This window comes from Tinamus guttatus, unplaced genomic scaffold (genome assembly GCF_059628265.1).
Source record: "Tinamus guttatus ecotype Peru unplaced genomic scaffold, ASM5962826v1 Tinamus_guttatus_pri_ptg000450l, whole genome shotgun sequence".
Lineage (NCBI taxonomy): Eukaryota > Metazoa > Chordata > Aves > Tinamiformes > Tinamidae > Tinamus > Tinamus guttatus.
This window is the reverse complement of record NW_028288984.1, coordinates 827,501-853,113: the sequence shown is the minus strand read 5'-3', so window position 1 is coordinate 853,113 and position 25,613 is coordinate 827,501. Positions and strand designations below refer to the sequence as shown.

Below are 25,613 nucleotides of genomic sequence, written 5' to 3'. Positions count from 1 at the left end.
AAAGTAATGACAGGGAAATTTTTCTTAAATATTCTAAGCTTAAATTGAATATCCTAATAATCCTAAGGAAAATGGAACAGAGAAAGAAATACTACTTTCCTCACAAGCAAGAGAAGAGTTTGAGGAAAGAGAGATCAGATCAACAGAAGAGGCTGTTCTTGGTACAAAGAACTGACTCATGCTCTCTGTTCATGAGCCTTCAAAAGGGTAAAAATACAACTCAGACAACGCATATTCATATTAAACATATTTTATAAAAAGTCTATAGATAAAATATGGGAAGTGGTTGTCATAAATTAGTATGAGGAGTCTGAAACATCATTATGCAAATACTCATTTTAACCCTGTTTGGAGAGAAACAAGCTGGACGCAAACTTTACCTGACTTTTGCACGTGAAATACTACTCTGATTCAAATTCTTTGCTTTTTTTCTTTCACCTTTAGTGTTATGATACAAGAATATTTGCCTGCAGTAAAGGCAAAATATGCTCTTTTCATAGGTCCGTATATTTATGTGTCAACTGACAGCCTTGGGAGGTGAGAGTAAACCTTGGAGCAGGTGTTTGGTCTAGATTGTATGAGAGAGCAAAACCCATTACATATGTCTGGGGATAATGCTGCCAAAAGACTAAAGCAAAACGCACTAACATTACTTATATTTTGGGCACGTTCAAGCTATCTAGAATGATTTAGCGGAATTCCTTTATAGAAGGAAATTTGTAAAGAATTTATACAAAAATCTTGCTGTTGTAATTAACCAAGGAAACGGAATATTTGACTATAAAGATTCACTGAGCTATCCATCTTATTTCTAACATTCACTTCCTAGAAATATTTCTTTATCATACGTTTTTTCCCAATTCAGTCAGTTATAGGATGGATGGAAATTGCAGGATGCAGTATCTGTTGGTGCTAAGTAAAGTCTGTCTGATTTACAACCCACATTCAGGAATGAAAAAAGATAAAAGCAACTCTCTCACACCTACCCAAGGTCTGCTCACATTACGAAAAGAAGTGAACAGTGCTATATGGTCAAGAATGAGTTCAAGATGTATTTTAAATTAATAGTCACTGGAAAAACGAAGATGTGCTAGGTGACTAGAATCGTTTAAACACGAAGCATAACAAATCTTGTAAAAGCAGGTGGAAAACCAGGTAGAAACCGACGCTTAAAAATGTATAATCCAAGTACTAATCTTGTCTTTGTTTTACTGTAGCAAGTTGATGGATCATAAAGCAATAAAAAAAATATCACTGAGTGAATCACGCTCATAAGTTCAATTTGGACCTTTCCCTTCCTTTGTATCAAGGTTGTAAGAACACTCTCATACACAGGGAATAAATCAGTTTTACTCTACTTAATTTAGGAAGGACTCTGAAGGGCCAGGGCCAGGGTGTCAGTGCATCCTGTACACCTCAGAGGAAATGCACATTCAGTGGGTACTCCCTTGCATGAGTATCAAGAGAGTTATCTTCTCCTTAGTGGTTTTACCTCTTATGTAAATCTCACATAATGAAAAGGACAGTTGTACCAGTAATGATGTAATCCAACATTTTTAAATTATTGCTTACATTGCTTATTGCTTTGGCTTTAGGGAAATTTTTAAAATCCATTTTTATGTGGTTGTACTTGAAAAAAAAAACAACACTGCCTATAGGACACATTCTGAGTTCATTAAAGTAAATTTTGAAATTCCTTTTCAAAAATATTAAGATTATTTAGAAGCTTATATATATATTTATCTTTACATATACACATATATTTATATATTTTGCCTTATGCAGTATAAAAGGAACAAGCAGATTTTCGCAAATACCACACTGGGTCATAGTACAGATCTAATTTGCTCAATATTCATGTTTTTAATTCTAGAACTGTACACTAAAGGAAAGAGCTCAAGGAACAGGGAAGAATATATATGGAGAAAGGTTGCTTCAAAACTTAAATTGTAAACATTCATTGCAGTCTTTTAAAAAAAACTCCGATGCAAAACTTAAAACTTCCTTGCAAAACTTAAATCTTAATTCCATATCCAACTTAAATTCCATATCATCTTGGCAAAGCTGATAAATATTGAGCACTGAGAATTAGATTTGAAAATTTGGTATTCCCCTTCCAAAATCAGTCCTACCCAAGGAAAATGCAAAGCTAGGATTGCGCAGTGGGCTCGATTCCATGTTGCAGCAGAGTAACACAGCCAGATCTCCAGGAATTCCAGGACAGGTGTCTGAGAGAAACTTAGAGGAGTTCGGTCCTTCGGTTTAGAATTTCATTATCTTAGCCACGAGGCAGGTTATGTTATTTTTTGGTATATTATTGAGTTACAATTTCTGGGTTCTTATGGTTTTTACCAAGACCATTCAACAGAGTTTAAGAAAAAATATTTAGCACTTATTTTAAATATATACGTGTACGCACATATATACATGCATACGTATGTATACAAATGTGTGTATGTGTGTAGTTGCATAAGAATTTTATGTAGGTTAATAGATCAGAACCATGCCAGGAAATGCACAACCTAATACCACTAGAGCACCTCTTTGCCTGGGCAATAAACAAAAAGGCAGCATTCTCCCAGTAATGTGATTAACAGTACAGTATTTGTTTTCTGTAAAACTCATATAATCTGCAGACAAAAAATCTGTACGAACATAACAACAAAGATTAAAATTAGTCTAGACAAAAAACTGTCTGAGAACTATACTAGAGTTTTTACAAATAAGTATTGAAATGTTTTGCCAATATTAAACTGAAAACTTTCCAGCTCTCTGCAGCTGCAAGATGCTGAGTCTTAGAACACTGGTGTTATCTAGTTGAGTTTAAGAGACTTCTTTTTTTTTTTTTTTTTTCCCCCCACTGCCAGATCTTGCATAATTTCAGCCATTCCATTTAACTCAGATAAAAAAAAATTGACGCAGAAATATTAATTGTCACTCTGATTAAAGTTTTACCTGCCACTTGAATACAATTCTGTTTTCTTTTTGCATAAGGGAAACAAAAATGGGTAAAGTACCATGTTTTCCTTGACACAGAACCTGAATACTGATATAATAGCTGCCTTAATAGTTTGCAGTAATGTGGTACTTAAAAGGAAATGACTGCAACATGGTACAATTTCATAGAGAAAATGACCCATACAAGAAGATCAGTAAAAGGACATGCAGCAGAGTTGCAGAATTGTTCTCATTTGGTCATTAGCTTTAATATAAACTTGAAGAATTCTTAGTGAATTTATTTGACCAGTCCTTTTTATTTCTAACTCTTCAATTTTGGCATAAATTTAGCAGGCAACTGCTAATCCTGAACTGCTATGATTTCTCCAGAGAGAGTTATGGAAGCTTAAAAGCTAGATTATTTTCTTAGATAAGAGTCTAGATCTCAAGGTACACTTAAATCTTGTGCCCTTTTGTTGTTTTCTTATCCCAAATAATGAAAAAAAGAGATTCTATAAATAATAGAATTAGAAATGTAGCTTTCAGTCCTCATCAGCAACACAGTGATTTTCAAATATAATTTTATGTTCTTTGTGAAGTAGTGGGTAAGAGCCTTAATAGAGAAGACAGATGAAACTGTTTTCTTTTTTTTTCAAATAAAACTATAAGTAAAAGTAGTTTCTTTATAATTAGAAAATTAAGTCTGTAATAGTCTCAGTATAAAGATAAATTGCAGCAATGGTAAAAAAAAAGCCTCTTCCCTCCAAAGAAATATCAGGAAATATTCAAAAGCAATATATGGATAACGTAGTGACCACACATTGAATAATCATAGTCTATTCGAGCTTACTAATCTATGTGAGGATTAAAACAGAAAATAGAGTATTTGAAATTTGAAATACACCCTATTATTAACTACAGGGTAACGAAATACATACTGTTCCTTACAGTCACACATACACACACACACACACACCCCCAAAGGATCCTGTCAGGCTGAGTTTATTCAGAGGATGAAGACAATACCTTAGAATAAAAGAACAAGATCTGAGAACAGATTACATAGGTGTGTTCTACAGAAAAATAATACACTGAAGACTTAGAGTAGTAAAGAAGTCCCACATTCTTCAGCAATCTGCTCCAAAAACTGACTCAGATCTCAAGCACTCTGAACTTTGTGAAAACATAAAATTCACATATTTTCAAAAGCAGATGCTTAACCTGAAGCCTATAACCCACATCACTGCTAATGTTCAGCCTGAAACACGCGCAGTGTGTAACAGCTTACATGAAAGTCTGTAACAATTCATGTTTAAAAAGAGGAATATTTTGAAGTTAGGTCCTCACACAAAGCACTAGGCAGTCATTTTTCCTGACAAATAAATATATTTAATAACTTACAAACTGATTGTTAGAATGTGCTAATATAGCTAATGACTTACTTTAAGAACCTGGGATAGGCATCAATGGCCTTTTGTTGCAGTATGCATCTATTTCTAGAAATATCTATGTGCAAATTAAAGGCTTGTTTAGTTGGAAGAGGCAAACAAAGAAAGAAAGGATATCCTCCTCAGAGTTAAAATAAATAAACAAACAACAACAAATAATCTTGTTTGCTTAATACTCATTCTCTTGTCTACTTGAGCACAGAGGTTACATGTATCTAAATTTCAAACATACTTAAAATAAAAGAAAATCCTTACACAGACGAGTGTCTAAGTTTCTTAATGTTTAAGAGTTTCCTAGTAGTGACTTATACCTGCTCTTAATCTTTCAATTAAAAATCAGTACAGTCTATCAAATTAAATGTGCCCACAAAAGCTATGGGCTAAACTTATTTGTCTGTATTGTTTTTAAAATTACACTTTTAAGGAATTGGTAAGGCTCTTAAGATTACATCCTTTACATATAGAATTTAAGAGGGAATGTACATAGTAGTGACTATCTTAAAAAGAAAAAAAAACAAGTGCAGATATCTAAATGCTCGCTTGCTTCAATGAATGCACTAAGACATAATTAGAGGCACACACTGAAGGCAGACATGTAAAAGACAGGCTCTATTGTTTCCTTAGTTCAGGTAAAAATAGGCTAGATTGACAATAAAATGTAAAAAGCACTTAATCCCATATAAATTCATTTTAATGATCACAAGAGGGTACTGGCTTCTCTTTTAGAATTAAAAAGAACTCGTTTTGACTTAAATGTTCTCAGTTTGAAAGAGCTCAGCTATCTCCTTCTGCCACTTGACCACAACCATGGCTGACCGTCGTGGCAATCACTGTCCCTGATCAGGAATGCACCACGCAGAAGATGGTTCCCCATAAAGACAACACTGCGTGGGAGCTCACGAGCCCCCAGAAAGGAGGAAACAATTCAACCACATTGACCACGCATTGCGCATGCACGAGAGATGTGTGACAAGCAGAGGCTTAGTGCACGATTTTCAACATGTTATTGTTCCCAGGTTACTGTTGCATGTGGTGCATGTGTTGATTAGTTAATGGTAGAAGTATCACAACATCAGTCATATGTATGGCAAGAGAAGTGTTCTTTTCTTTGTTAAAAAAAAAAAGAAAGTAGTATGTAAAAGATGACTTGCACGACTTTTAAAATAAATGGGAAAAGTTGTAACGATGAAGTAGCAAGGACAGGCACATTACTCTAACGAGTGTGTATAAGAATATCCCACGCAACACAGCTACTGACAGCACTGTATGTAGGATGCTGAAACACTTTATGGGCAACACACAAAGACTTACACACTACTGAACATTTTGCTGCTGTTGAAATTCTGTGATAGCAACCTTCACGGTACATCCACAAAATTGGTTTGCATTGTGACCCACTGGGAAAACACATTTTATTTAAACTGACAAAAAGATACTCAAAGTCTGAACAGAAGTTTTTACAATGTCTTGATTCTTAAAAAAAAAAAATCCACTTGACTTACAGAAAGCATTAAATAGCTGCCAAGGGCTAATTATACCATGCTAGCTTCCTTTTGTCTAGTATAAAAGGACGTTTTCTTACTTTGCCTGGCTGAGTATAATAGCCTATGAATTATGAGATCAAAGAAGCAAACTGTATGTTTTCTAAAGTAAGAGTTTCCTTCACCAAGTTTTACACTTACTACAGCTAAAAGAGCTGTGTGAAGGGATCAACACTAAACCCAAAGGACAGGCTGTGCACAGCAAGAAAGAGAGCAACTCCCTCGTGCTTTTTGCAGGTCACTACCAAGGACCATGTTAGCAGATCCACACCAGACCCTTAACAGGCAGCTCTGCTGCTACCAGTAATTAGCTTGGACAGCTCTGGCTCCAGGAGTAGCAGCAAGGCTACACCATAATGAGCTCAGCTGGGATTAGCAGGACAGGGCAGGGAACCAAGAGAGCTGAGGCATTCTGCATTGCGTATGTATCACAGAGATCAAACAAGGATGGCTGGCTAGGTTATCCCCTCACCACCTCATTCCAAAAATGAAGCACGGCAGTGTGTAAAATACAGGCTAATGAAGAGCGACACCTCCAACAGATGAGAGCCACATTAATTAACACAATCCCTAGATCATGGAATACAGTTTCTGTTAGTGCTAGCAAACTTGTAACTTGTCACTGATTTAAGAGGGGAAAAAAAAAAAAGAGCTGAGGTTTTCCTTTCTGCTTGTGGTAGAAGATGGTTTAATCTTGGAATTTTGCAAGGAATTTTGCATGGTCTGCAAGGCACAACCTTCAAAAAAAAAGTTTAAATAAATACTTTTTAAGAAACAAACTCACTTTTCAATCAGTAGCTTTTTGTGCTCCCTTCTGAAATAAGCCAGCTCATTCCATACAGCATCAGAATCCTCTTGACAAAGCTGATGGGGTTCTGCACGCTGATGTCTGCTTTTACTGATTTCAGTCCTGCTTACAAGTGAAAACAGTGTGTTTCTTTTGAAATATCTACACATTTTAAAAACATGAGAATAAAAACATACTTTATACCGGAAAACAGATCTGAAATTGCCGCACATACTGGACATAAGCCCTGTATGCCTAATGGAGGTGTACATTTCACAATGAGCAACTTAAAATGCAGCATTTTAAGAAAGTCAAATTAAGCACTTTAAGGTAGAATTCCTGCTAGTTCCTCCCTAGCAGGAGGAACTCCCTCATTCTGTCATGCCACATAATACTGATAAGAGAAAGCAGAAGGCAAAAGCATGACACAATGTCTTGCAAAAAAATTGAGAGCTACCAGCTCCCTTGTACCTCTGCAAACCAAACAGGAAGTCACACTAATCCCTACCTAGATCAAAATGTTTATCTACTGTCTAACAAAAGAATGAGATATCTATGAATGGATGACTCATCAGGAAAAGACCTACCGAATTTAAAAGCACAGATGAACATGAAAGTATTTCACAAGTTTTATTTCAGAAGACTGTATTAAATATGATTCTTTAATAAGAAAAATGATTAAAAATATTCCTATTCAAAACTAATTTCAATCTCCAGGCCTGGAGACTAAATTCCTACTGGCCAGAGAAATAAACTACCAGAGAATCTGTTAAGCTCAGAAGGCCCCATCATTTTTGCAGTCACGTATATATGGAACTTGTATGCACATTGACAGGTGGATTAGGTCCCATCAGCTGCCATCGAGAAAACAGACTCTAATCTATGAAGAATTAGAAATCAGAGGTGGGATCCTCTACCACTTACAAAGAATCAGAAATACCACAGAAGTATCTAACACTGAGCTCTTAACAAACAAGTTACGTTACACTGGCAATGTGAATATTTTCCAGATGCCAAGCAAACAGTTCATGGTATTGAACAACTTAAAGGCTGATTTTATTTAACTCTTGTCTATTTTCCTTTGAGTTTTCCTTTGTTAGCCTATTAAAAACTGAAAAGAGCAGCAGACAAAAAGACTGAAGTTAATGTAAAACTCTTCTCTGATCACAAAAATCATCAAAAGCAGTTTTTGCTCCTCACTTTAATTACAGCAAAGAAATTGTTTACTATTTTATTATTAATATCAATAATTACCAATTAACAAATACAGTTTTTAAGATTAAACTTTTCCCAATACCTGCTTTGCTCAAATGTGCTCTTATCTGGAATAAGCTGGTCTCATTTATTTTCCCTTTTTAAACACTGTTTCCCTGCATATAAAGTTTGAATTTAACTATCTTCATCCGGGTAGAATTCCTGTATCTTTTGCCTTCATCTCTCTGTGGACTATGAATACTTCCTTAGACACCAAATTAAGTCATTTCATCTGATAAGTAACTGTCATCCAACAGGTTTTGGTCATTTTCAGCTTGCGCTGAATTTAAAATAGTGAGCTTGGAGACAAAATCCTAGATGTCATTTCTAAATAAAAGCAGCTTCTTTCTCTGCCATTTAAACAGCTCTGCCAGCTATTGTACTTCAATATTTCAAAAATCTTTCTGCACTACCAAAGTATGTAGTGAATTTGCAAATCACTGCATATCCTGATATTTTTATTTTTAAAAGACAAAATTTTATAAAAGAACAAAGCATACAAACCTACTCAAATACGCCAAAGAGTTTATCATAGCACCCTTTACATTATCTTGGGCACCACGAATGGATATCGATTTTTGCAACAACTTCTAGGCCTCTGATTTGGTCAGAAGAATACTAAAACAGTCAGTGTCATGATGAATCAGGCTATTAATTTTGCTCTACATAAAAAAAAAGAATTATTTTTAGAAAAAAAAAGTAGGCATAGTCTGAACTGTAGGTACCTGATGAAGTATTACTAAAGTCAGCAGGACTTTGCATAAAATTTTTGCTATTTTGTATAAATTTTAAGTGGAAATAATATATACAGAATATTCACGATTAAAATTCCCGTGGGGTTGAGTTTTGATATTCTTTCTTTTTTCACTCATAAAGATATGTTACTGTAGTATTTTTGCAAAATAACCAGAAATAATTGATTTTATAACCATTTAACAGATGAAAACACCCTCTTTTTATGCACATGCGCTTTTTGACCCCATTAAAAGAGGATTTTAGGATTAGCTTCAGCTAACGTTTGAATCTCTAAATTTCACACAAATGCTATTATTTCTACATTGTTTAATAGATACAATTATTTTGAAAAATGTATGAAACATAAGTAGGAATTCTTCCATTATAGAAAATTAAAAACATACACAGCTAGCAAATTAATAAACTGGGGAATTACACAGGCATAATAAGCAGCTGTAGCAGACCTTTGTCCAGTACTCAAGCCCAAAATGGGATCCTATATAAAATAAGTTGTCAGCTCAGTGCATTTTACTCTTCATTTCAGGTCTGAATTTTCTCATACAGAGGTATGACATGTATACTGCTTGAACATAGAATAAAGTCCTGATAATCACATTAACAGCTCCTTCATTTAAATAAAATTGTTTGAATATCTATATAATACTTTTTTTCAGATTTCTTGTGTAAGGCAAATGTTTTTAATGAGCTATGTAACTTACATGCTAGCACCCTCTTCCCACTGCTTTAATTGCTCTTTTAGTGCTCTGTAGTTGGTCTGTAACATCTGCAGCCTCTCTTTGCGTTTTTCATGGGCTGCTCTTAGCTCATCAGTTTCTTGAGTCTGTACAGCACCAAAAAAAAAACAAAGAAGAAGAAGAATACATTAGAATTTGGTAGAATGTAAGAGACTTTCACACGAAAGTTGAGAAAATAAGGTTCCAATTAAGTAACTACTAGGAGTTTCAAAAATCTGGATTAAAAAGATATAGAATCACAGCCTCTGAGATAAAATGCTATTTTTTTTCTCAATACTGCTTTTAAGTGAATATGCCAAAATATACATTTTTTCATAATGCTAAGTAGTTTTAAAAAATTAACTATCAAAATGTTACTGTTCCACTTGTGAATGCATTGACTTAATGTAACTAAAATATAGACCGAAAAGGAATTGTGGGCCTTGTCCTTTCCTCTAAACTACTCTTCTAGAATGAACTGTTAATTTCTGCATTTCTTAGTAAAACACTGTCAACATTAAAGTCAAGATAACAAATTTCAAGAACTGAAATGGTATCAGGATTTTCCCCCCTTTATGTTTATATACATCCATATATAAATCTTGATACTCAGGCACATTGTTATGTAACAACCAATAAAGAAAAAGAGATTTTGGAATAGCTTTGACATGAATCATTAGAAATGCACTTATTTTATAGAGAATACAAAATAAGAGAAATGCACTGATTTATGTTACAGAATAACAACGTGCAAGCTTAAAAAAAAAAAAAAAGTTTTTTATGAACAACAATAATGTGCTTTGGAAACTAAAAACATTAAGAAAAAGACATTCCACAGTATGAAGTAAGCAAAATTCTGGTATAGCATAGTAAGAAATTAATCAAATATTATCCTGCAGGAAAATTTGCTCTTTATGCTGAACTTTCAATTTGGTGGGATCTCTGCTTGCGGGGTGACTGCAGAACATGTTCCTTAATTTGCACATAAATCACAATACTTTATTTGCATGCATTTACTGTTCACATGTAAGCAGGGCTTTCAGCATTAAACATTAAATAAAATACACCAATAGTCAGAGTTGTAAGCAGTAAGAATTAAATTCAGGCATAAATACATTGCTAGCCTTTATAAAGACTGTCAGTCACACTATCCTTGGTACAAGTTGGTCTTCCAAGTTGCAGCCCTGCTTTCAAGACACACAAACAAAGTTGAATGAAACCAATTAAAATTTTAGATGTCGTATAATACACAAAAGAGAATTTTTCTGGAAGCAACACATAAAGACAATTTAAGCATACAAAAGGTCTCAAAGTGACCTACCAATAAGCACGTTTAAAAGTTTTCTTAATCAATCACCAAATCAAATAAAATTGCAAGCTTATCGGTCCAATCAAAATACTTGAAAAGTACGTTTGACTGGTTTTTAGGAGTACAAAGAGCACAATATTAAAATTAATCACACAACTGGCAAGATGCAGATGAATTTATGGTAAAGTTGTGTGTGACAGTGTAAAAGGGCATTCTGATGAAGTAGATGTGGAATGATGAAGTCACATTCATGAAATCATTCTTCCGGAACTGTTTGATACTGCTACTGAAACTTGAACAAGACCCTCAAGAAACTGGAAACTGATGTCTGTCTTCAGTTTAAATCCTCAGAATTTTATTAGTGTTAATGCCCTTAAAAATGGCCTTTCCCATTTGTCAACTCATGCTTTTCATTATCACTTAGATTTTCCATCACCCATTCCACTACAGCTATTGCATCTCATCAGCTTTCCAATTTTATAAGAAACAGAAATTAGGTAACTGTCCTAATCCCTCTCCTTAACTGGAGTCTTAAGCACTTCAGAACTCTGAATTTACTCTGTTATTTCTAGATTCTCAATTATGTAACTGTTTGATTGCATTATGTATTATTTTTCTAATTTGGGGTTGGACTAGATGATCTATAAAGGTCCATTCCAACCTCACGGATTCTAATCATTAAGCTCTCTTGTATCTAGTTTTCAACATACTGACAGAAACGGCACAAAGCAACATTCTCTAGCAGTGCTGGATCTCTAGGTAGCCACTCTTATAGCATGTCCTGTGAGATCCTTAAAGTCCAAATCATCAGAGGATTAAACCCACCAACCTATGGAAATAAAAAAAAAAAAAAAAAGTTATTTTATTATTTGCAGGGAAGCTCAGCCAAGCCAAAGCTCCCCACAAAATGATTTTAATCACTGTTTCAAAATTCTGCTCAATTGACTTGCATATAAGAAGCTGAACTAAAGCTGAGTTGAAAAAGAAAAGATTGGTTCAGTTCCTTTGCTATTGCTGCTTGGGCAGATAGAAAATGAGGACTCTTATACATATTAAAAAATAAACAAACACACCTGTTTCCCACAAAGCTGTAAGATTAACTTAGTTTCAGCATCTGAATGCCCTACAGAGAACAGGCCCACCTAAAGAATCTAAATTTACTAGAACATTGATATAAACAAGTAAACTTTTCTAATATAACAAATATTAAGGTAGCCGTAAAGATTTAACTCTGTATTTCAGTTTCAGTTCTCTCAAAAATTAAGACCTTTAAACAAGAAGTGCGAGAAAATGGAAATGGCAAAAGGAAGATCTCCTACTGATGTCGGTAACTGACCTTCCAGTAAAAGCCAGGAATATCTCCTCTATGCCGTGCTAAGGATCACAGTTCTAGAAATATAACACAGGGCTAAAGAACACGTTCTTACTTTCTATCAAACCTCTAACTTACAGAGACCATATTTCTACCACTTCTTAAAGACAAATAACAGATTTATATGCTTGGAGCTTGACAGTCATTCAAAATCCATGAAATAGACTATATATTTTTACATTATCTTCCCTAAATAAGGGATCAATGAGCTCTGTTATTTTCTCAGCAGGTTCTAAACCATAGAAATGAGGCAGATTTTGTATTAAAAGCTATTGACCTTCTAAAGTTAACCCTCTCTATATTAGTGATCAGGTTAGTAACAGCTGAATTCCTTGGCTAAAAGTGAAAAAACAGAAAAACTCTAAGAATGAGACTTTATCTTTTCTGTTATTTTATGATGTTGACTGCGATATCTATATTTCCTGCTGCTCAACGAACCAACGAATCGACTTATTTTTTAAAATTGTTACAAATTATCAGAAGAGCTGATGAATAAACTCACAAATTCAGGATGTGCATAATCAGCATGCTCTTTGATAGGTGATTGTTCTGTGTTTTGGTAAGCCTATTTCTGGCAATCATGCAAGTCAGCGCTTTGCTTGAGGGGCAATAATGCAAAAGCCAGTTTTGACAATATCGATCATGTTCACTGTTCTTTGCAGAAAGAAATGTCTGAGATGAGACTAATTGTGAATTAGTCAAGAATACCAATACACAACAATAGCGGAGCTATTCTGATATTACTGGTATTACAGTTCAGTTCAGCACCATGCTGGCAGTGGCCTCATTGAATTCTGAATGCAGTGCCCACAACAGTGTTTTAATACGTTGACCTGAGTCTGCATAGCTTCTTTTCAGCCCCTTAAAGCACTTGGCAAGTGAAGTCTGCTAAGTCTTCTAGAAATGGAGGAGCTCATATATTTGTTTAGGGGGGATACATACATATCCCCTCTCTATAAATAATTTGTTCTATATCCCCTCTCTATAAATAATTTGTTCATTTATGCCAAAATAAAACTCCTCCACACAAAGAAAACGTAGTCACATTTTTACTAAAATTGACCTATCACGTAAGAGTATATTTTTGAATAAAGCAAGAACTCAAGACTACAGTTTATATTGTTAGCTCTATTTTCTCACTCACTTGAAATTTATTACAGTACGTTCAGTGAAACCAGTTACATGCACTGAAAAAATCCTACAAATTCTGTACTGCTGGACAATCACACGCAACAGAAGCATCATATAATAAAATACTATATAAAAAGGACATAAATCCCTTGAAAGGCCATGCTTTGCATGTCCATTTGAAAATACCTGTGGATAAAAAAGAGGGGAGTACAGATTGTAAATGTTTAATAAAATATGACTCAGAGTTTGGGTTTTCTTTGATTGCTATAAAAATACATACAGAGATGGAATTTGAATCCAAAAGAGCATTCAAAGGTATTCAATCTCTTTTTAAAATAAATAAACAAAAGAAAACAAAAAAAGCATCTATAAAATGATGAGAATGAAATGAGCAGCTATAATATGCACTCAGTGATGCTTTCCTACCAAGGTTTTTAATTTAACAGAATTTGTTAAACAACTTCTTCTGAGAAATAACTTTTAGAGAATACAGGGTATAATGTATGTTCCAAGCAACTGACTTGGGTATTTTAAAATGGTGAACTGACTGTACAATAATTTTTTTCTTTATATTTTCTGCTTGATTTTATTTCACATGAATATATAAACTTCTCAAAATACACATTCTCAGACACAAATTTTGAAAATATATTTGAGTATGTGCTATTGATGAAATATTCAAAATTTAGGCTTTCCTAGGACTACAAGCACGCCAACACAAAATTATCTGCAGTAAGGAAAAAAGATAAACTAATGCAGAGTATTTTATGCTAACACACAGTCCATACAATATGTACATTCTGCATCTTTTTAAATGCCTTACATCCTTATACAAGCTTGTAGCTGGAGGGGTTTTGTTTTGTTTTACTTTTTTTTATTGTTCACCTTTAGCTGTAGTGTCTTCTCTAAGTTTTCAATCTTCCTTTCAGCTATTTTAAGCTTCCTTAGCTCCTCTGACTCTCTAAAAGAGCTCTTTGGGGACAGAGACCTTGAACGTTTCACAGGTGGTTCCTGGAGAATAAAACAAGGACATGGTTGAACTAGTTGGAACACTGGATTATGAAAGACATGCAGAATTAAAGAAGAAGTAATTTTGAATACTAATAATGAATTATAAAAAAAAAAATTCTGCATGGAATACCAGAGAAATAACAAGCAGAATTACCACAGCGCTACCACTAAAGGTTTCTCTGTGACTCGTTAATGAGAATATTCATTTACATTTACATTGTTTCTTTCAGAATAATGATGTCCCATTAGGGAAGACTAAAGGGTTATAGACTCAGAAATGCAAGAAACCTCATTACAAAGGAGGGGATAGAGGCTGGTCTAATTGCTCTATAAGGGTCCAAGGTTACACTTGATAGGACAACCAGAAACAAGAGGGAAAGGATTTTTTTCCCTTTGAAATAGTTTAACACACTGTGAAGTTGAAGGAACAATATGCTTGAGGAATATAAATACAACAGACAGTAGATCTTATACCATAATGACCATATGGTCATTAACTATAATGTGACTAACTAGAGACAAGAATATGTGTTTATATTATGTACAGCTTCATATAGCAATCTGGAGAAAGAATATGTGAAAGTAAAACTAGGCAGCTTTCTTGTTCATTCTATGTCATATGGCCTTATGGCAAAGAAAGAAAGACTTCATGAAATTAGTCTTTTCAATTTTTTGAACAACTTTAGTTAAGGATAGAGAGATACTAACGCATACATTGCAGCTGCAAAGCAAAATATAAAATGCTATTTAATAAATTCAAACTAATACTTAAAATTGTGGTTATTGTTATTAGATTCTATCTTCACTGCAAAATAACTGATTTACAACACCAAGAGTTCAGGATAAAGTCTTCTTTAATATTAAGTATTTTGACACTTCTGCTATTATATTAAATCTACCTTAAAAAGAATCTTAATAAGGAAATGGCATTTTTTGATCATAACCTTTCAGCATTAAATGTTACAAAACACTGTAGTTTTGCTTTAATTTTAAATGGAATGAGTTTCCAAAAAGTAGAAAATAAAAAGTATCAAAATCTACATATTTAAGAATCTAAGTAGTACTAATAATCTAAGTTTTGGTTGGGTGGGGTTTGTTTCTTGTTTTTTTTGTTTGTTTGTTTGTTTTGTTTTGTTTTCCTTCAGAAATTTGCTTCCATGAGAAGAAAAAAAAATGTACAAAGTTTGGAGAGAGTTTTATGACAGCATATGTCCTTTGACGTTTGCATTCCATATATTTTTATATTACTATCAGTTCCTTAGAGGAAAATTGAAGAAATAGAAGAAAATTGAAGACAGTTTTAAAGAACACTTACAATGATATTTCCAAAAGCATGGGTGTTTTGGGCAGTTTACTATTGTACTGCCTAAGAAAAGATCTCCTTGAAATAGCATGATCACTGATTTTTTTCTTCTAATAATTTCAATTAACTTTAGTTAATAGATACTGATACTAATAGAAAAGCACTTAGCAGTGCACAAAGCAAGGTCCCTTCCAATTGTCTAGAGCCAAACACCTCAAAACCAAAGTATGAAAAGCTTCCAGTCACCCTCAAAACTCCAGGTTTCTTGAATAAAATAAATATCTTAAGTTAAATTTGTTATCTTCCAGATTTCATAACTACTGCATATCCCACATATTTTACCTAAGAATAACTTTTCAAGAAACAGCAAATTAACTCCTGGTTAAACTTCAATTATATATAGGGAATACTTGGAAAATACAAAATTTCTCTTAAACCAAGATCAAAGCAATGAATTTGTTGAAACAGGACAGCAAAGGAAAATTTTGGACCAAGCAAAGGAAAAGGACCAAGGACCATTTAATTAGCAAGGGAAAATAGAGAGAGAGGCTCAGAACAGGTGAACAAACACAATAATTTTGTAACAGGTTTTCTTTATGTGACAGTGTTTTTGTATGGCTGCCCAGGACATGCTGTGAATCTTCTTACCATTGAAGTACAGAGGCAAGATGAGCAGAAGTATAGACTATATTCTAATTACTGACAGACACAGAAATAGTGCCCTGTGAGAACAGGCAGGATCGGCGATACACACTGCTAAACAAGCTACTTTTGAATCTGTTTTCACCTGTTTAGTGATCAGACTAGAGGTCTGTGGAGAAAAAGAGCTTGGTCTGTGCTCTGGAGCTGCTCACAGGTAGTTTGAAGGCAATCTTTGCTATGGAGGCAAACAGTTTAATTTTCTACCAACACAGAAAAGACTGTAGTAAAATATTGATTTGATTGCCTGGGGCTGCTGCAAAATTCAATCTGGAGGATGGCATCTGTAATAATCTTCTCACAACTACAAACTTGGCTACGGCTGTTGCCAGGTTTAAGGATTCAATTTGTAATTCAGTCCTCAGATTATACAACAAGTTTACACACATTTTGATTAAAAATATACAGATTTGCAGAGTTCTAAACATTTTTTTTAAATAATTTAAAGAATAAATAGAAGAACATTGTCAGAGTATTAATTGAAGTCAGGAAAGTGCAAGAACAAAAGACTTTCTATCAAACGACTCCAAAGTGTGTTTGCAAAGGACTAAAACAAGTAACAGAATAAACAGAAATAAACACACTTTTCAATACTAATAGGAATGAAACTTTGTGAATGAATGAAATGTGAAGAAACAGCAGGTAAGTAGATGTGACACATACGTGTTTAACTATTAATGAAGGAACAAGAAGCAGAAAGAGAAATATGCTTTTTAAACAACCTCCTATTGCAAATCTGCACCATGAAAGACACTGTGGGGAAAGAAATGCAAGAGGTGAGTTCTTAAATTCAACATGTTATATGTTGGATGGAGTCTCAAAATAGAAGAAAAAAAAAAGAAGGAAATCAGGATTCTTACAGAAATGTCTTGGAGAACTCTGCAACATATACATCAGAATCTGTGTTTACTATCACACAGTACAGAGGATAGTGGACAAAAATCTTAATTTAATCTTCACTTTTTTAATCAGCTGAAGAAATTGAGAAACACTACGAACTGAGCCATAGGCTGAAAGAGTGAAGCTTCATCTTTTTAGGAGAGAAAAAACAAATGGAACATTTGATTAACTATGTTCAACACTAACTTTATCATTATTGCAAGTTAAAGTTGCTTTTTAAGAAAGAGATTTATTATACCTTGAAATTATATAAATACTTAGAAGAATGCTATACAATGTACAACAATAAAAGACAGTTGTAACTCCTATGCATCATACAATGGCAAGTTTGAGATCTATTTGGCAGTATTTAAAAGCTTAGCTATAAAAAAAAAATAAGGCCTGTGTTACTGAATCTGCCAGCAAACCTGTGGATAGCAGATTAATCACACAGCAAATCATAACTCATAGAGTTATAAAGTTTTAGTTCCAAAAAGAGCTCTAGGAAGATCAAGCAACTGCCTCCTAAGTCTTCATACAGAATGGCAATCAGCGCTACTTCTTTCCACAGAGACTGGAATAAAAGGGTTACACTTGCCTCTAAGTATGCACTTAACAACATCAAGAAAAATGACACTGCACATGCACATTTAACAAAGCTTTTAGCCACCACATCATCTGTCTCACAGAATAAGTTGTTTTCATTGCCATATATCACTGCAGGTGTGGGATTTAGGTTTCTGCAATTCACTAAGACCAACTCTAGCCTACATCTGTGTATCAACACTTTCTGCAGCACACAGGCAAAGTGGCCAGTGCCATGGCCACATACCCCAGTGCTGGGCACATGTTTTTGCTTTATCACATGACCAAAGTCTTTTTTAAAGTTTCCCTACTCTTTCATTGTTCCAAATTTTTGGCTTTTCATAGCAGGAAGTAATCAAAGCCTTGTCATTTCAATGAAAAGCGAATCCACGGTTAGGAAAAAAGTGCTGGATGTCCAAGGTACTCTTCCTCTCAAATTATGTGCTAATAACTCCCGCCTTGAATATTTTTGCCCTGAATGAATCAACAACAAGGTAGTGGTAAGATCCCCTATTACAAGGGAAAATCAGTAGTAACAACAATGCACTCCATCAAGCATATTTTCTGTATATTCGTTGATCCTAAAGCCAAAATATTTCTATGTTTTTTCTTACATCTTGCCTAGATACAAAGACTACATAGGGATGTCAATTTATTTCCTGGAGTTTGAGTAGAGACTAAGGGCACACATGGAAACGTGCACATCTGAAACAGTTTTAAAGTAAGTACTAAAGGACTCGATCTGCATATCAAACTAGAAAAAATGATTCTCCATAATAGGATTTAAATGTTAGGATTGGGATAACTTCAAAAAGAGTAATTCTTTTTTTGTGTGTGTGTGATATACAGTGATGATCAGTCTGGGATAAACGTATCATTCATTAATACTACTCTGCAGGAATAAATAGTGATCTAGAAGAGGAAAGTGAGGCACCATACAACGTGATAATAAGCTCAGGACAACTCCATATTCTCGACAGCCTCAGAATCAATGATATTTCTCTTAATAACCCTATGAAGTACAGTCCACTTTCCAAAAGCTACGATAACCACTCTTTCTTCCCAGATAGTCAACCATGAAATTTTATGTACTCCTAAACAAATGTTTTAAAGTATTTCTTGCCACAAAATAGCTATAGGATAGCAAATACTCAATAGAATACTGGTAGAATACCATACAGTTTTTCAAGGGATATGGTACAAGGTACCAAATATAGGAAGAAGATGAGATTTCTAAGGAAAAAGAACTTGATATGCCAGTGTCACGTACTTATCCATACAGAAGGGTATGGTATAAGCTTCTTACAAGTTTACTATATTCTACACAATCATCATTAAAAAAATGTCATGGGTAAGATTTTGAACAAACTGGCAAGGGAACAGTTTATTCTAATCTCAAAAAAAAAAAACAACTCTAGAATTATTTTCTTATCTTCTTTCTTAATGTTTATACCTGGAGCCTAAATTTAATAAGTCATAATGAAAGTGAGAGTGCAGCATGATACAGAGTAATGAAAGTCTAAAGTATAAACTTCAAAAGAACATAAGCTTTATTCATAGAAGAAAAATATTATTTTGAAAAAAAGTTCTGCAATACTGACTGTATTTTTTTTATATTTCCCTCATTTCCCTTCCAGAGAATGATGGTCATTCCAGTAAACACAATCAAATACTTAATAAATATTCATTTTAGCAAACCTACAAAGAATTTAGCCTTCAAATGTTTCATTTAATTAAGAATCCCTTATTCAGTATTTAATAAGGTAAAACTTTCTACTCCCAACAGTTACTTTAACAAGTCTTTGGCAGATAACACAAGAACATTCAAACAAGCTTCCAGAATTATAAGCAGCATCAACAAATATTAAAATTATTATCTGGACCCTTGAGCAAAAATGTTTGGCTTTATCAGCCTCACTTAGACACAAACACACAGGACAATAAAACTATCATACCTCATGCTTCCTTTCAGTCCTTACATTGTTACTTTCCGAGGTATTTGTCATGTGCAGACTGTGTTCTGCTAGGCTAAGACTTGCTTTTCTCAATTTTTGCTGTAAAAGCTCTATTTCAGATTTTTGTGTTGCAATAAGACACTCTAGCTCATTTAATGAAGGTTGTTGAAATACCTAGAAAACAACAATATAGTCATATTACGTAAATAACACTAAAAAAACCCCAATCAACAGATCATTTAGATGAAACTACCTAGAACAGAATATTACTGATATTACAGGAATGTGAAAGAGCAGTAAATATTCATGTTTTTGGAAGTAACATATGTATTAAAAAATGAAAAAGAGATCCATAAATCCTAACTGAACACTTGCACAACAGTACTATACTTTTCAAATCCAAACATACAACATTAACAACAATTGCTTTATGCAGACTTTTCTTCTACACCAATTTCACTATGCTATTAAATTGCTATCACATGCAATAAAAATTTACTGACAAAATGTTTTAAGTCCTAAACTTATTAATCATAAAATTTCAAATTTCATTGGTTTATTAAACAGAGAAAAAGTCTTAGATGTAGCATTCTGTCAGGAAAGAAACTTTTAGTTAGAAACTGCCCCAAAACGTAAGCCTGTAACAATGTAAATGAATTCTACCCATGATATCCATGGGTAGAATAATCCCTCTTCTTGATCGCAGTGTTGTTCAAGGCAGATATGTAATTCCATGAAGCCGTTCCCAGCCCTTCCCAGCTATCAACCATAATAATTCCCTCACATAACATAATACTACCATAGGCTGCTCACCTTGAGCCTGTACAAAAACTGTTCAAGAGATACTCTCATTGATATCTGCTATCTTTAAATCACATACCCATGTAAGAATGCCCAAATGACTGAGATCAAGTTCACATGGCTTGATGAATTACTTCTTGTCAGTTGAGTTTACAGTTACTACTTTTATGCATACCCTACAGCATTACAAGCACAAAGCAAAATACTGTTAAACTACCTTAATAAGAACACTCACATCTGCGGCAATCACAAAGCAAAACGCATTAGCTTCAGCCTATGCATGGTGCTCTAAGGCTAAGCACAGAAGTTCAGCTTCCAAGCAACTGTGCCAGATGAAAAGAGTTCCCAAATGGTCACCACAGCACAGCAGCTGAAGGTTAGCACCCAACACTTCTGCTGAAAGAAGGGATGGTCCAAACCCCCACCCTTATCCTTCACAGTCATAAGGCAGAACATCAGTTTAAAAAGACAGTGCAAGTGGCCTGAGCTGGCCCAGCTGATCTTGTGCGATGTTGGTTACAGCAAACTCATAAAATTCCTTCTGCCAGCAGAGCCCTCACAGCAATGACAAGTAGCTGGGAGACAGCCCTCAGTCAACAAAGCTCAGTCCAGAAGACAACTTCCTCAAGACCACCTGCAAGTTTCATTTGGTACGTGCTTGCCCTGCTCAGAGAAGCTGTGATAACCTGACTGCTTGCAATGGACTCAAGAAGATTACTGATTTCAACAGAAAAGAAAAAAATACAAGTAAGCCTCAAGTAACGCAAATTGAGTGGACTGACAAAAATCAGAGAAAGCACTGTGGATACCAAAATATTCTAAATTCTAAGCTAATTTAAGACGGAAGAGAAACAGACGAAAAAGCATGATTGAAATCTTCCTGTTAACAAGCAAACACTCTTGTAAACTCGGTATTTGACAAAAACAGAGTAATGGGCGTAGCTGTTTGAGTTCGTCTTATGCACAATATTAAGCTTCCACTAAAATGTACTATAAACTTAGTTTCTACAAGTAAATATCACATTAGAATTGCCTACCATTTATTTCAAGAAACAAATCACTCCTCATTCAGCAGACAATAGTGAGAGAAATTGCCCATGATCTTGCTTACTACTCCTTAAATAATTTCTGTGGCTTACTTTGTGATATACTTTGGAACATACTTAGCTGCAGATGACATTTCCACTCATGATTAGTAAAATGCCATTTAGAACTACAATAAAACTCCACACAGAGGGAAAAAATAAAGAAAATGTGAGGAGTAGATTAACCATGCATTGAAAAGAACATTTACATAAAACTTGTTTTTTTTCACGCTTTCATTCGACCAAAGGATTAGGACTACACAAAAGGGAAAAGATACAACCTTGAAGAGAGAAATAATATCTGCAGATAAAGGAAATTTATTCATGTTTAACTTCTGTTAAAGAAGTTTAGAAGTCTAAACTTCATGTTTAGACTTCTACATGTAACTTACATCATATGGCTACAGTAGTAATCAAAAAAAAAAAAAGAATCAACAGCTTTAATTTGTTATAATCATTTTAATTGTTACCATAAATTAAATCTTAAGAAATGCTAGCAGTCTAGAACTGTTAAATGTTGTTGACCAAAAGAAGTATCCACGTTTAATTTATTTATGTAAAGTACATAAACTTCTGTATTATTGCTATTCATTTCTTTCTATTCTTTTTTAAATCAACAGTGAAAAGTACACTGCTATGAAATGAAAATCAGTTCAAGAGTCACAGAATACCTACAGTCCCAGCTCCTCTATAGCAATTAAGTTTTGCAACTGACTGAAATAGAACCAGTACAAGAACAAGGTTCACTTTTTTTTATTCTTTTCTTTTTTCCAAATAATATTTTCTTAAGAGACCCCTAAAAATTACCATGCTGTGATATTTATTTTAAATGAAAACACCTCAAAGACATACTTTTTGATAAAATTGTTATGACACTGTTTGTGTACATGCATGTGTATGATATTCCTAGAAAGTTGAAAAACATTAAAACAGTCTAATATCTTAATTCTTGTCTCCAAAATGTCCGTACTATGTCAAAAGCACTCAGTAGACCACTGCTACCCACATAGATTTATCATATAGCTTACATCTTGGAAATGATTGTTTTATTTCATGATGCATGTGACTTTTTTTGGTTTCAGGAATTCTAAGAATCCAGACTGTAACCCGAAGAGACACATTTACAATATTCAGGATTTCAACTGTCAATGGATTCAAACTCAATAAATGCTGAGTATTCTGTAAAACTTTTTCTTCCTGATAAATATTTTTGTTTGTTTGTCTGGAAGCCTTTGTGTTAACAAAACTCTTGAATATGAATTTTTGAGATTAGAAAAGGGAAAAAAAAAAAAAAGAGAGAGATTTTCCTAGGACTGAAAGTCAAATAAAATTTCTCTTTCTCATGTTCTGATTCAGGTTCATTCCCATTAAACTTTAAATTACCATCCTTTTGTATACTGGAGTTCCTTGGTCAAAAGGAAAATCATCAAAAAGAAATCCTTTAATGAATTTTGTTGTTGTTGTTCTGTGAGAACTTTACTTTCTGTAAAAAGCTTGACCCCTCTGTGTTCCAAGACTTGCACATGACGAAAGACAAAGGAAAGGCAGAGTTCTGTTTTTTCAGATCCTGAGAAAGGATGCACCCTTTTCATTGGTTTTCACTCTCCAGCTTTACATCTGAACTCTTAATTGTAATCTGAGAACAAAGGTAAATTTCACAATGAATAAGGCCATAAAAAATAACAAGTAATTTGTACTGTAATCTAGCTCCTAATAAAATCCTAGTATTATCTGAAATAAGAACAATACTGTGTTTCAGGACATAGGAAAATTCAACATTCAAAACTACAAAGAATGTAGTTTAGTTCCAGAGTACAGTTCAGAAATCCATAGTCCAGAAAAAAGAAATCAAAGATACATGCCAAGTTGAACCACCAGTGTTTTCTACTGCAGTGTTTGAGCTGCTATCTCAAAATCAGTATTGTGGACCTGTGTTCTCACCGAGATACTAACTCACCTCAAAGAGAAGAGCTTCACAAGTTTCACGAAGTCTCAGTTCCTAAAGTTATCTCAATCTAGAACTAAAATTCCTGTAGGACAGATTATTTCAGTTTACAAATACTGAATTTCTGCACAACCGCAAGCAATATGTGCCATGTACCGCAGATGAATGTTTTCTCTCAAGTTTAGGCATCTTGAATTAAATGCCATCTGCACTATATGGCATACACTAGCAGAATTATTCCGTAAAGGAAACATTCGCAATGTACCCACAGAAGGGAATCCTCTGCTCACTTTTCGCTGCTGTTCATATTGCGGGCAAACAGTACCAAACCACGTGGGCAAAACATGTTCTCTACCATACTTCTGTTCTGCACTGCTTTTCTGAAACGGCAAGATATAGCAGGTGCGAGCAGAATGGCTATCCAATTTGGAAGGAATTCCGGAACTAATAATATAGTCCTATGCATACTCCTTCCTTCCCTCTCCCTCTCTACTTCCTCAATACTGTACTCATTTTTCAAGACGCGACCTACCTCAAGCTCTGGTGCTGTCGCACTACCAGAAGAAACCTGCAAGCAAGCCTGCATGATCTTTCTGTAAGCAGATGCAAGCTCACTCTGCTGGAACTACGAACCAGCCAAAACCACACAGTTACTTAGTATGGGCTAGAACACCTTTTCTCTCAGCAACACATTAATACAGTTTATACATACAGCTCAGACTACGGAAAGTTAGCACACATCTACCAGCAGAGCTTGAAGAGGAAACAGCCTTTTAGTCCCCAGACAACCAACCCGTTCAAGCCTATGGAACAAACACCAGGGTTTTCTGGCAGTGAAACTCCTGCAGGAAACCACCAGAAGCAGTTTATATACGAGAAATAACACACTGAGTCAGCTAGCCGGGCAGCCAAGCTAGAGGCAGTGCTCGCCTCGGCATCCTTCACCAGCTCCTCCTCCCCAGAGCTTGTGGGCACAGGCTCAATCCCTGTCACTTAAGCCATACTCTAGCCAAAGTCCCCTGCAGCAGAAGGGCAGTCGCTGAATCCAGATCACATCAGAAGGACTCATGGCAAAAGAGGGCCTGCCTACCTCGCAGACAGAAATAAGATAGGGGAAATGCCAAAAAGCAAAGTTTTGCAAAAAGACACCAAAATATAAACCACACTTTAAAAAGGGGAGGGTTGACATCTGCTATACACCGGGAATTTGGATTCAGGAAAAGGGAAACATAAGTGCCAAGATGAGAGGAGCAGTGATAAAGAGACCATGGTGCTAAGACAAGTAAAACAGTAATGATGGCAACTAACTGCCTAAGAAAAATCCTGAAGCTTGTGGCAGCACAGAGGGCTTACTACTTGTGAAAAGGAGAGAGAAGCTGAGGTGGCCACTGCTTCCAGTTCTGTCAGAATGAAGTGATACAGCACAATGAGTAAGATTCAAGCACAGCCCAAGAGGCCGGGCTCTTCCAACCTTCAGAACATTCAAAATCATTAGCTAAAAAGATCTGTAAACTCTTCAGTCTACCCTCTTTTCTTGAAGCCCTACATTCTTATTTTTTTTATAATTTTACTTCTCCTATTATTTTCATAATCCAACTATGCAAAACTGATTTTTTTTTTGTCTTTAAAGGAAAATCTTTCTACAACGCAAGGGAAGTGAAACTTTCCATCAAATGCAGCCTCCTGAAACAGTTCACCAAGCCTGCAGCTTGATCTCAAGTGCTCTGTGGACTCCCCAGAAGCATACGAGGCAAAGATATTCCACAACTCAAATAGCACTTACCTAACATTATATTTGTCACCTTCCAAAATCCCTACTTTTGCCACATGACAAAATTAATTCTGATCACATGATGGAGGAGAACACTGCGGAGGACGGACACAATCCCTATTTGGACAGTATGTGGTTCACCACAATAGAAAGACTCCACAAGCCAGCTATAAATGATTCAATTAAGGAAAAGAGACTTTGCTATCAAATTAATACTTCAATTTATTGGGGAAGATTGGAACAGTTATGAACTACAAGATATGAAGAGAAATTTATAGTCTAGAAAACCCATTAGAATAATCATGGAAAAACTCAGGATAGAATTTCACAA

General features: G+C 34.7%; 1 protein-coding gene across 1 annotated transcript in view; it reads right to left on the bottom strand.

The window, feature by feature from the left end:
- CNTLN (centlein) overlaps positions 1-25,613 on the bottom strand; it is a 175,239-nt gene that overhangs the window by 78,939 nt on the left and 70,687 nt on the right. The window contains exons 9-12 of the mRNA XM_088532025.1: positions 19,681-19,854; positions 14,134-14,259; positions 9,422-9,543; positions 6,711-6,836 (exon numbers count right to left, since the gene is read on the bottom strand). Of these exons, the coding sequence (XP_088388151.1) occupies positions 6,711-6,836; positions 9,422-9,543; positions 14,134-14,259; positions 19,681-19,854 (548 nt within the window). The remainder of the gene's footprint in view (positions 1-6,710; positions 6,837-9,421; positions 9,544-14,133; positions 14,260-19,680; positions 19,855-25,613) is intronic.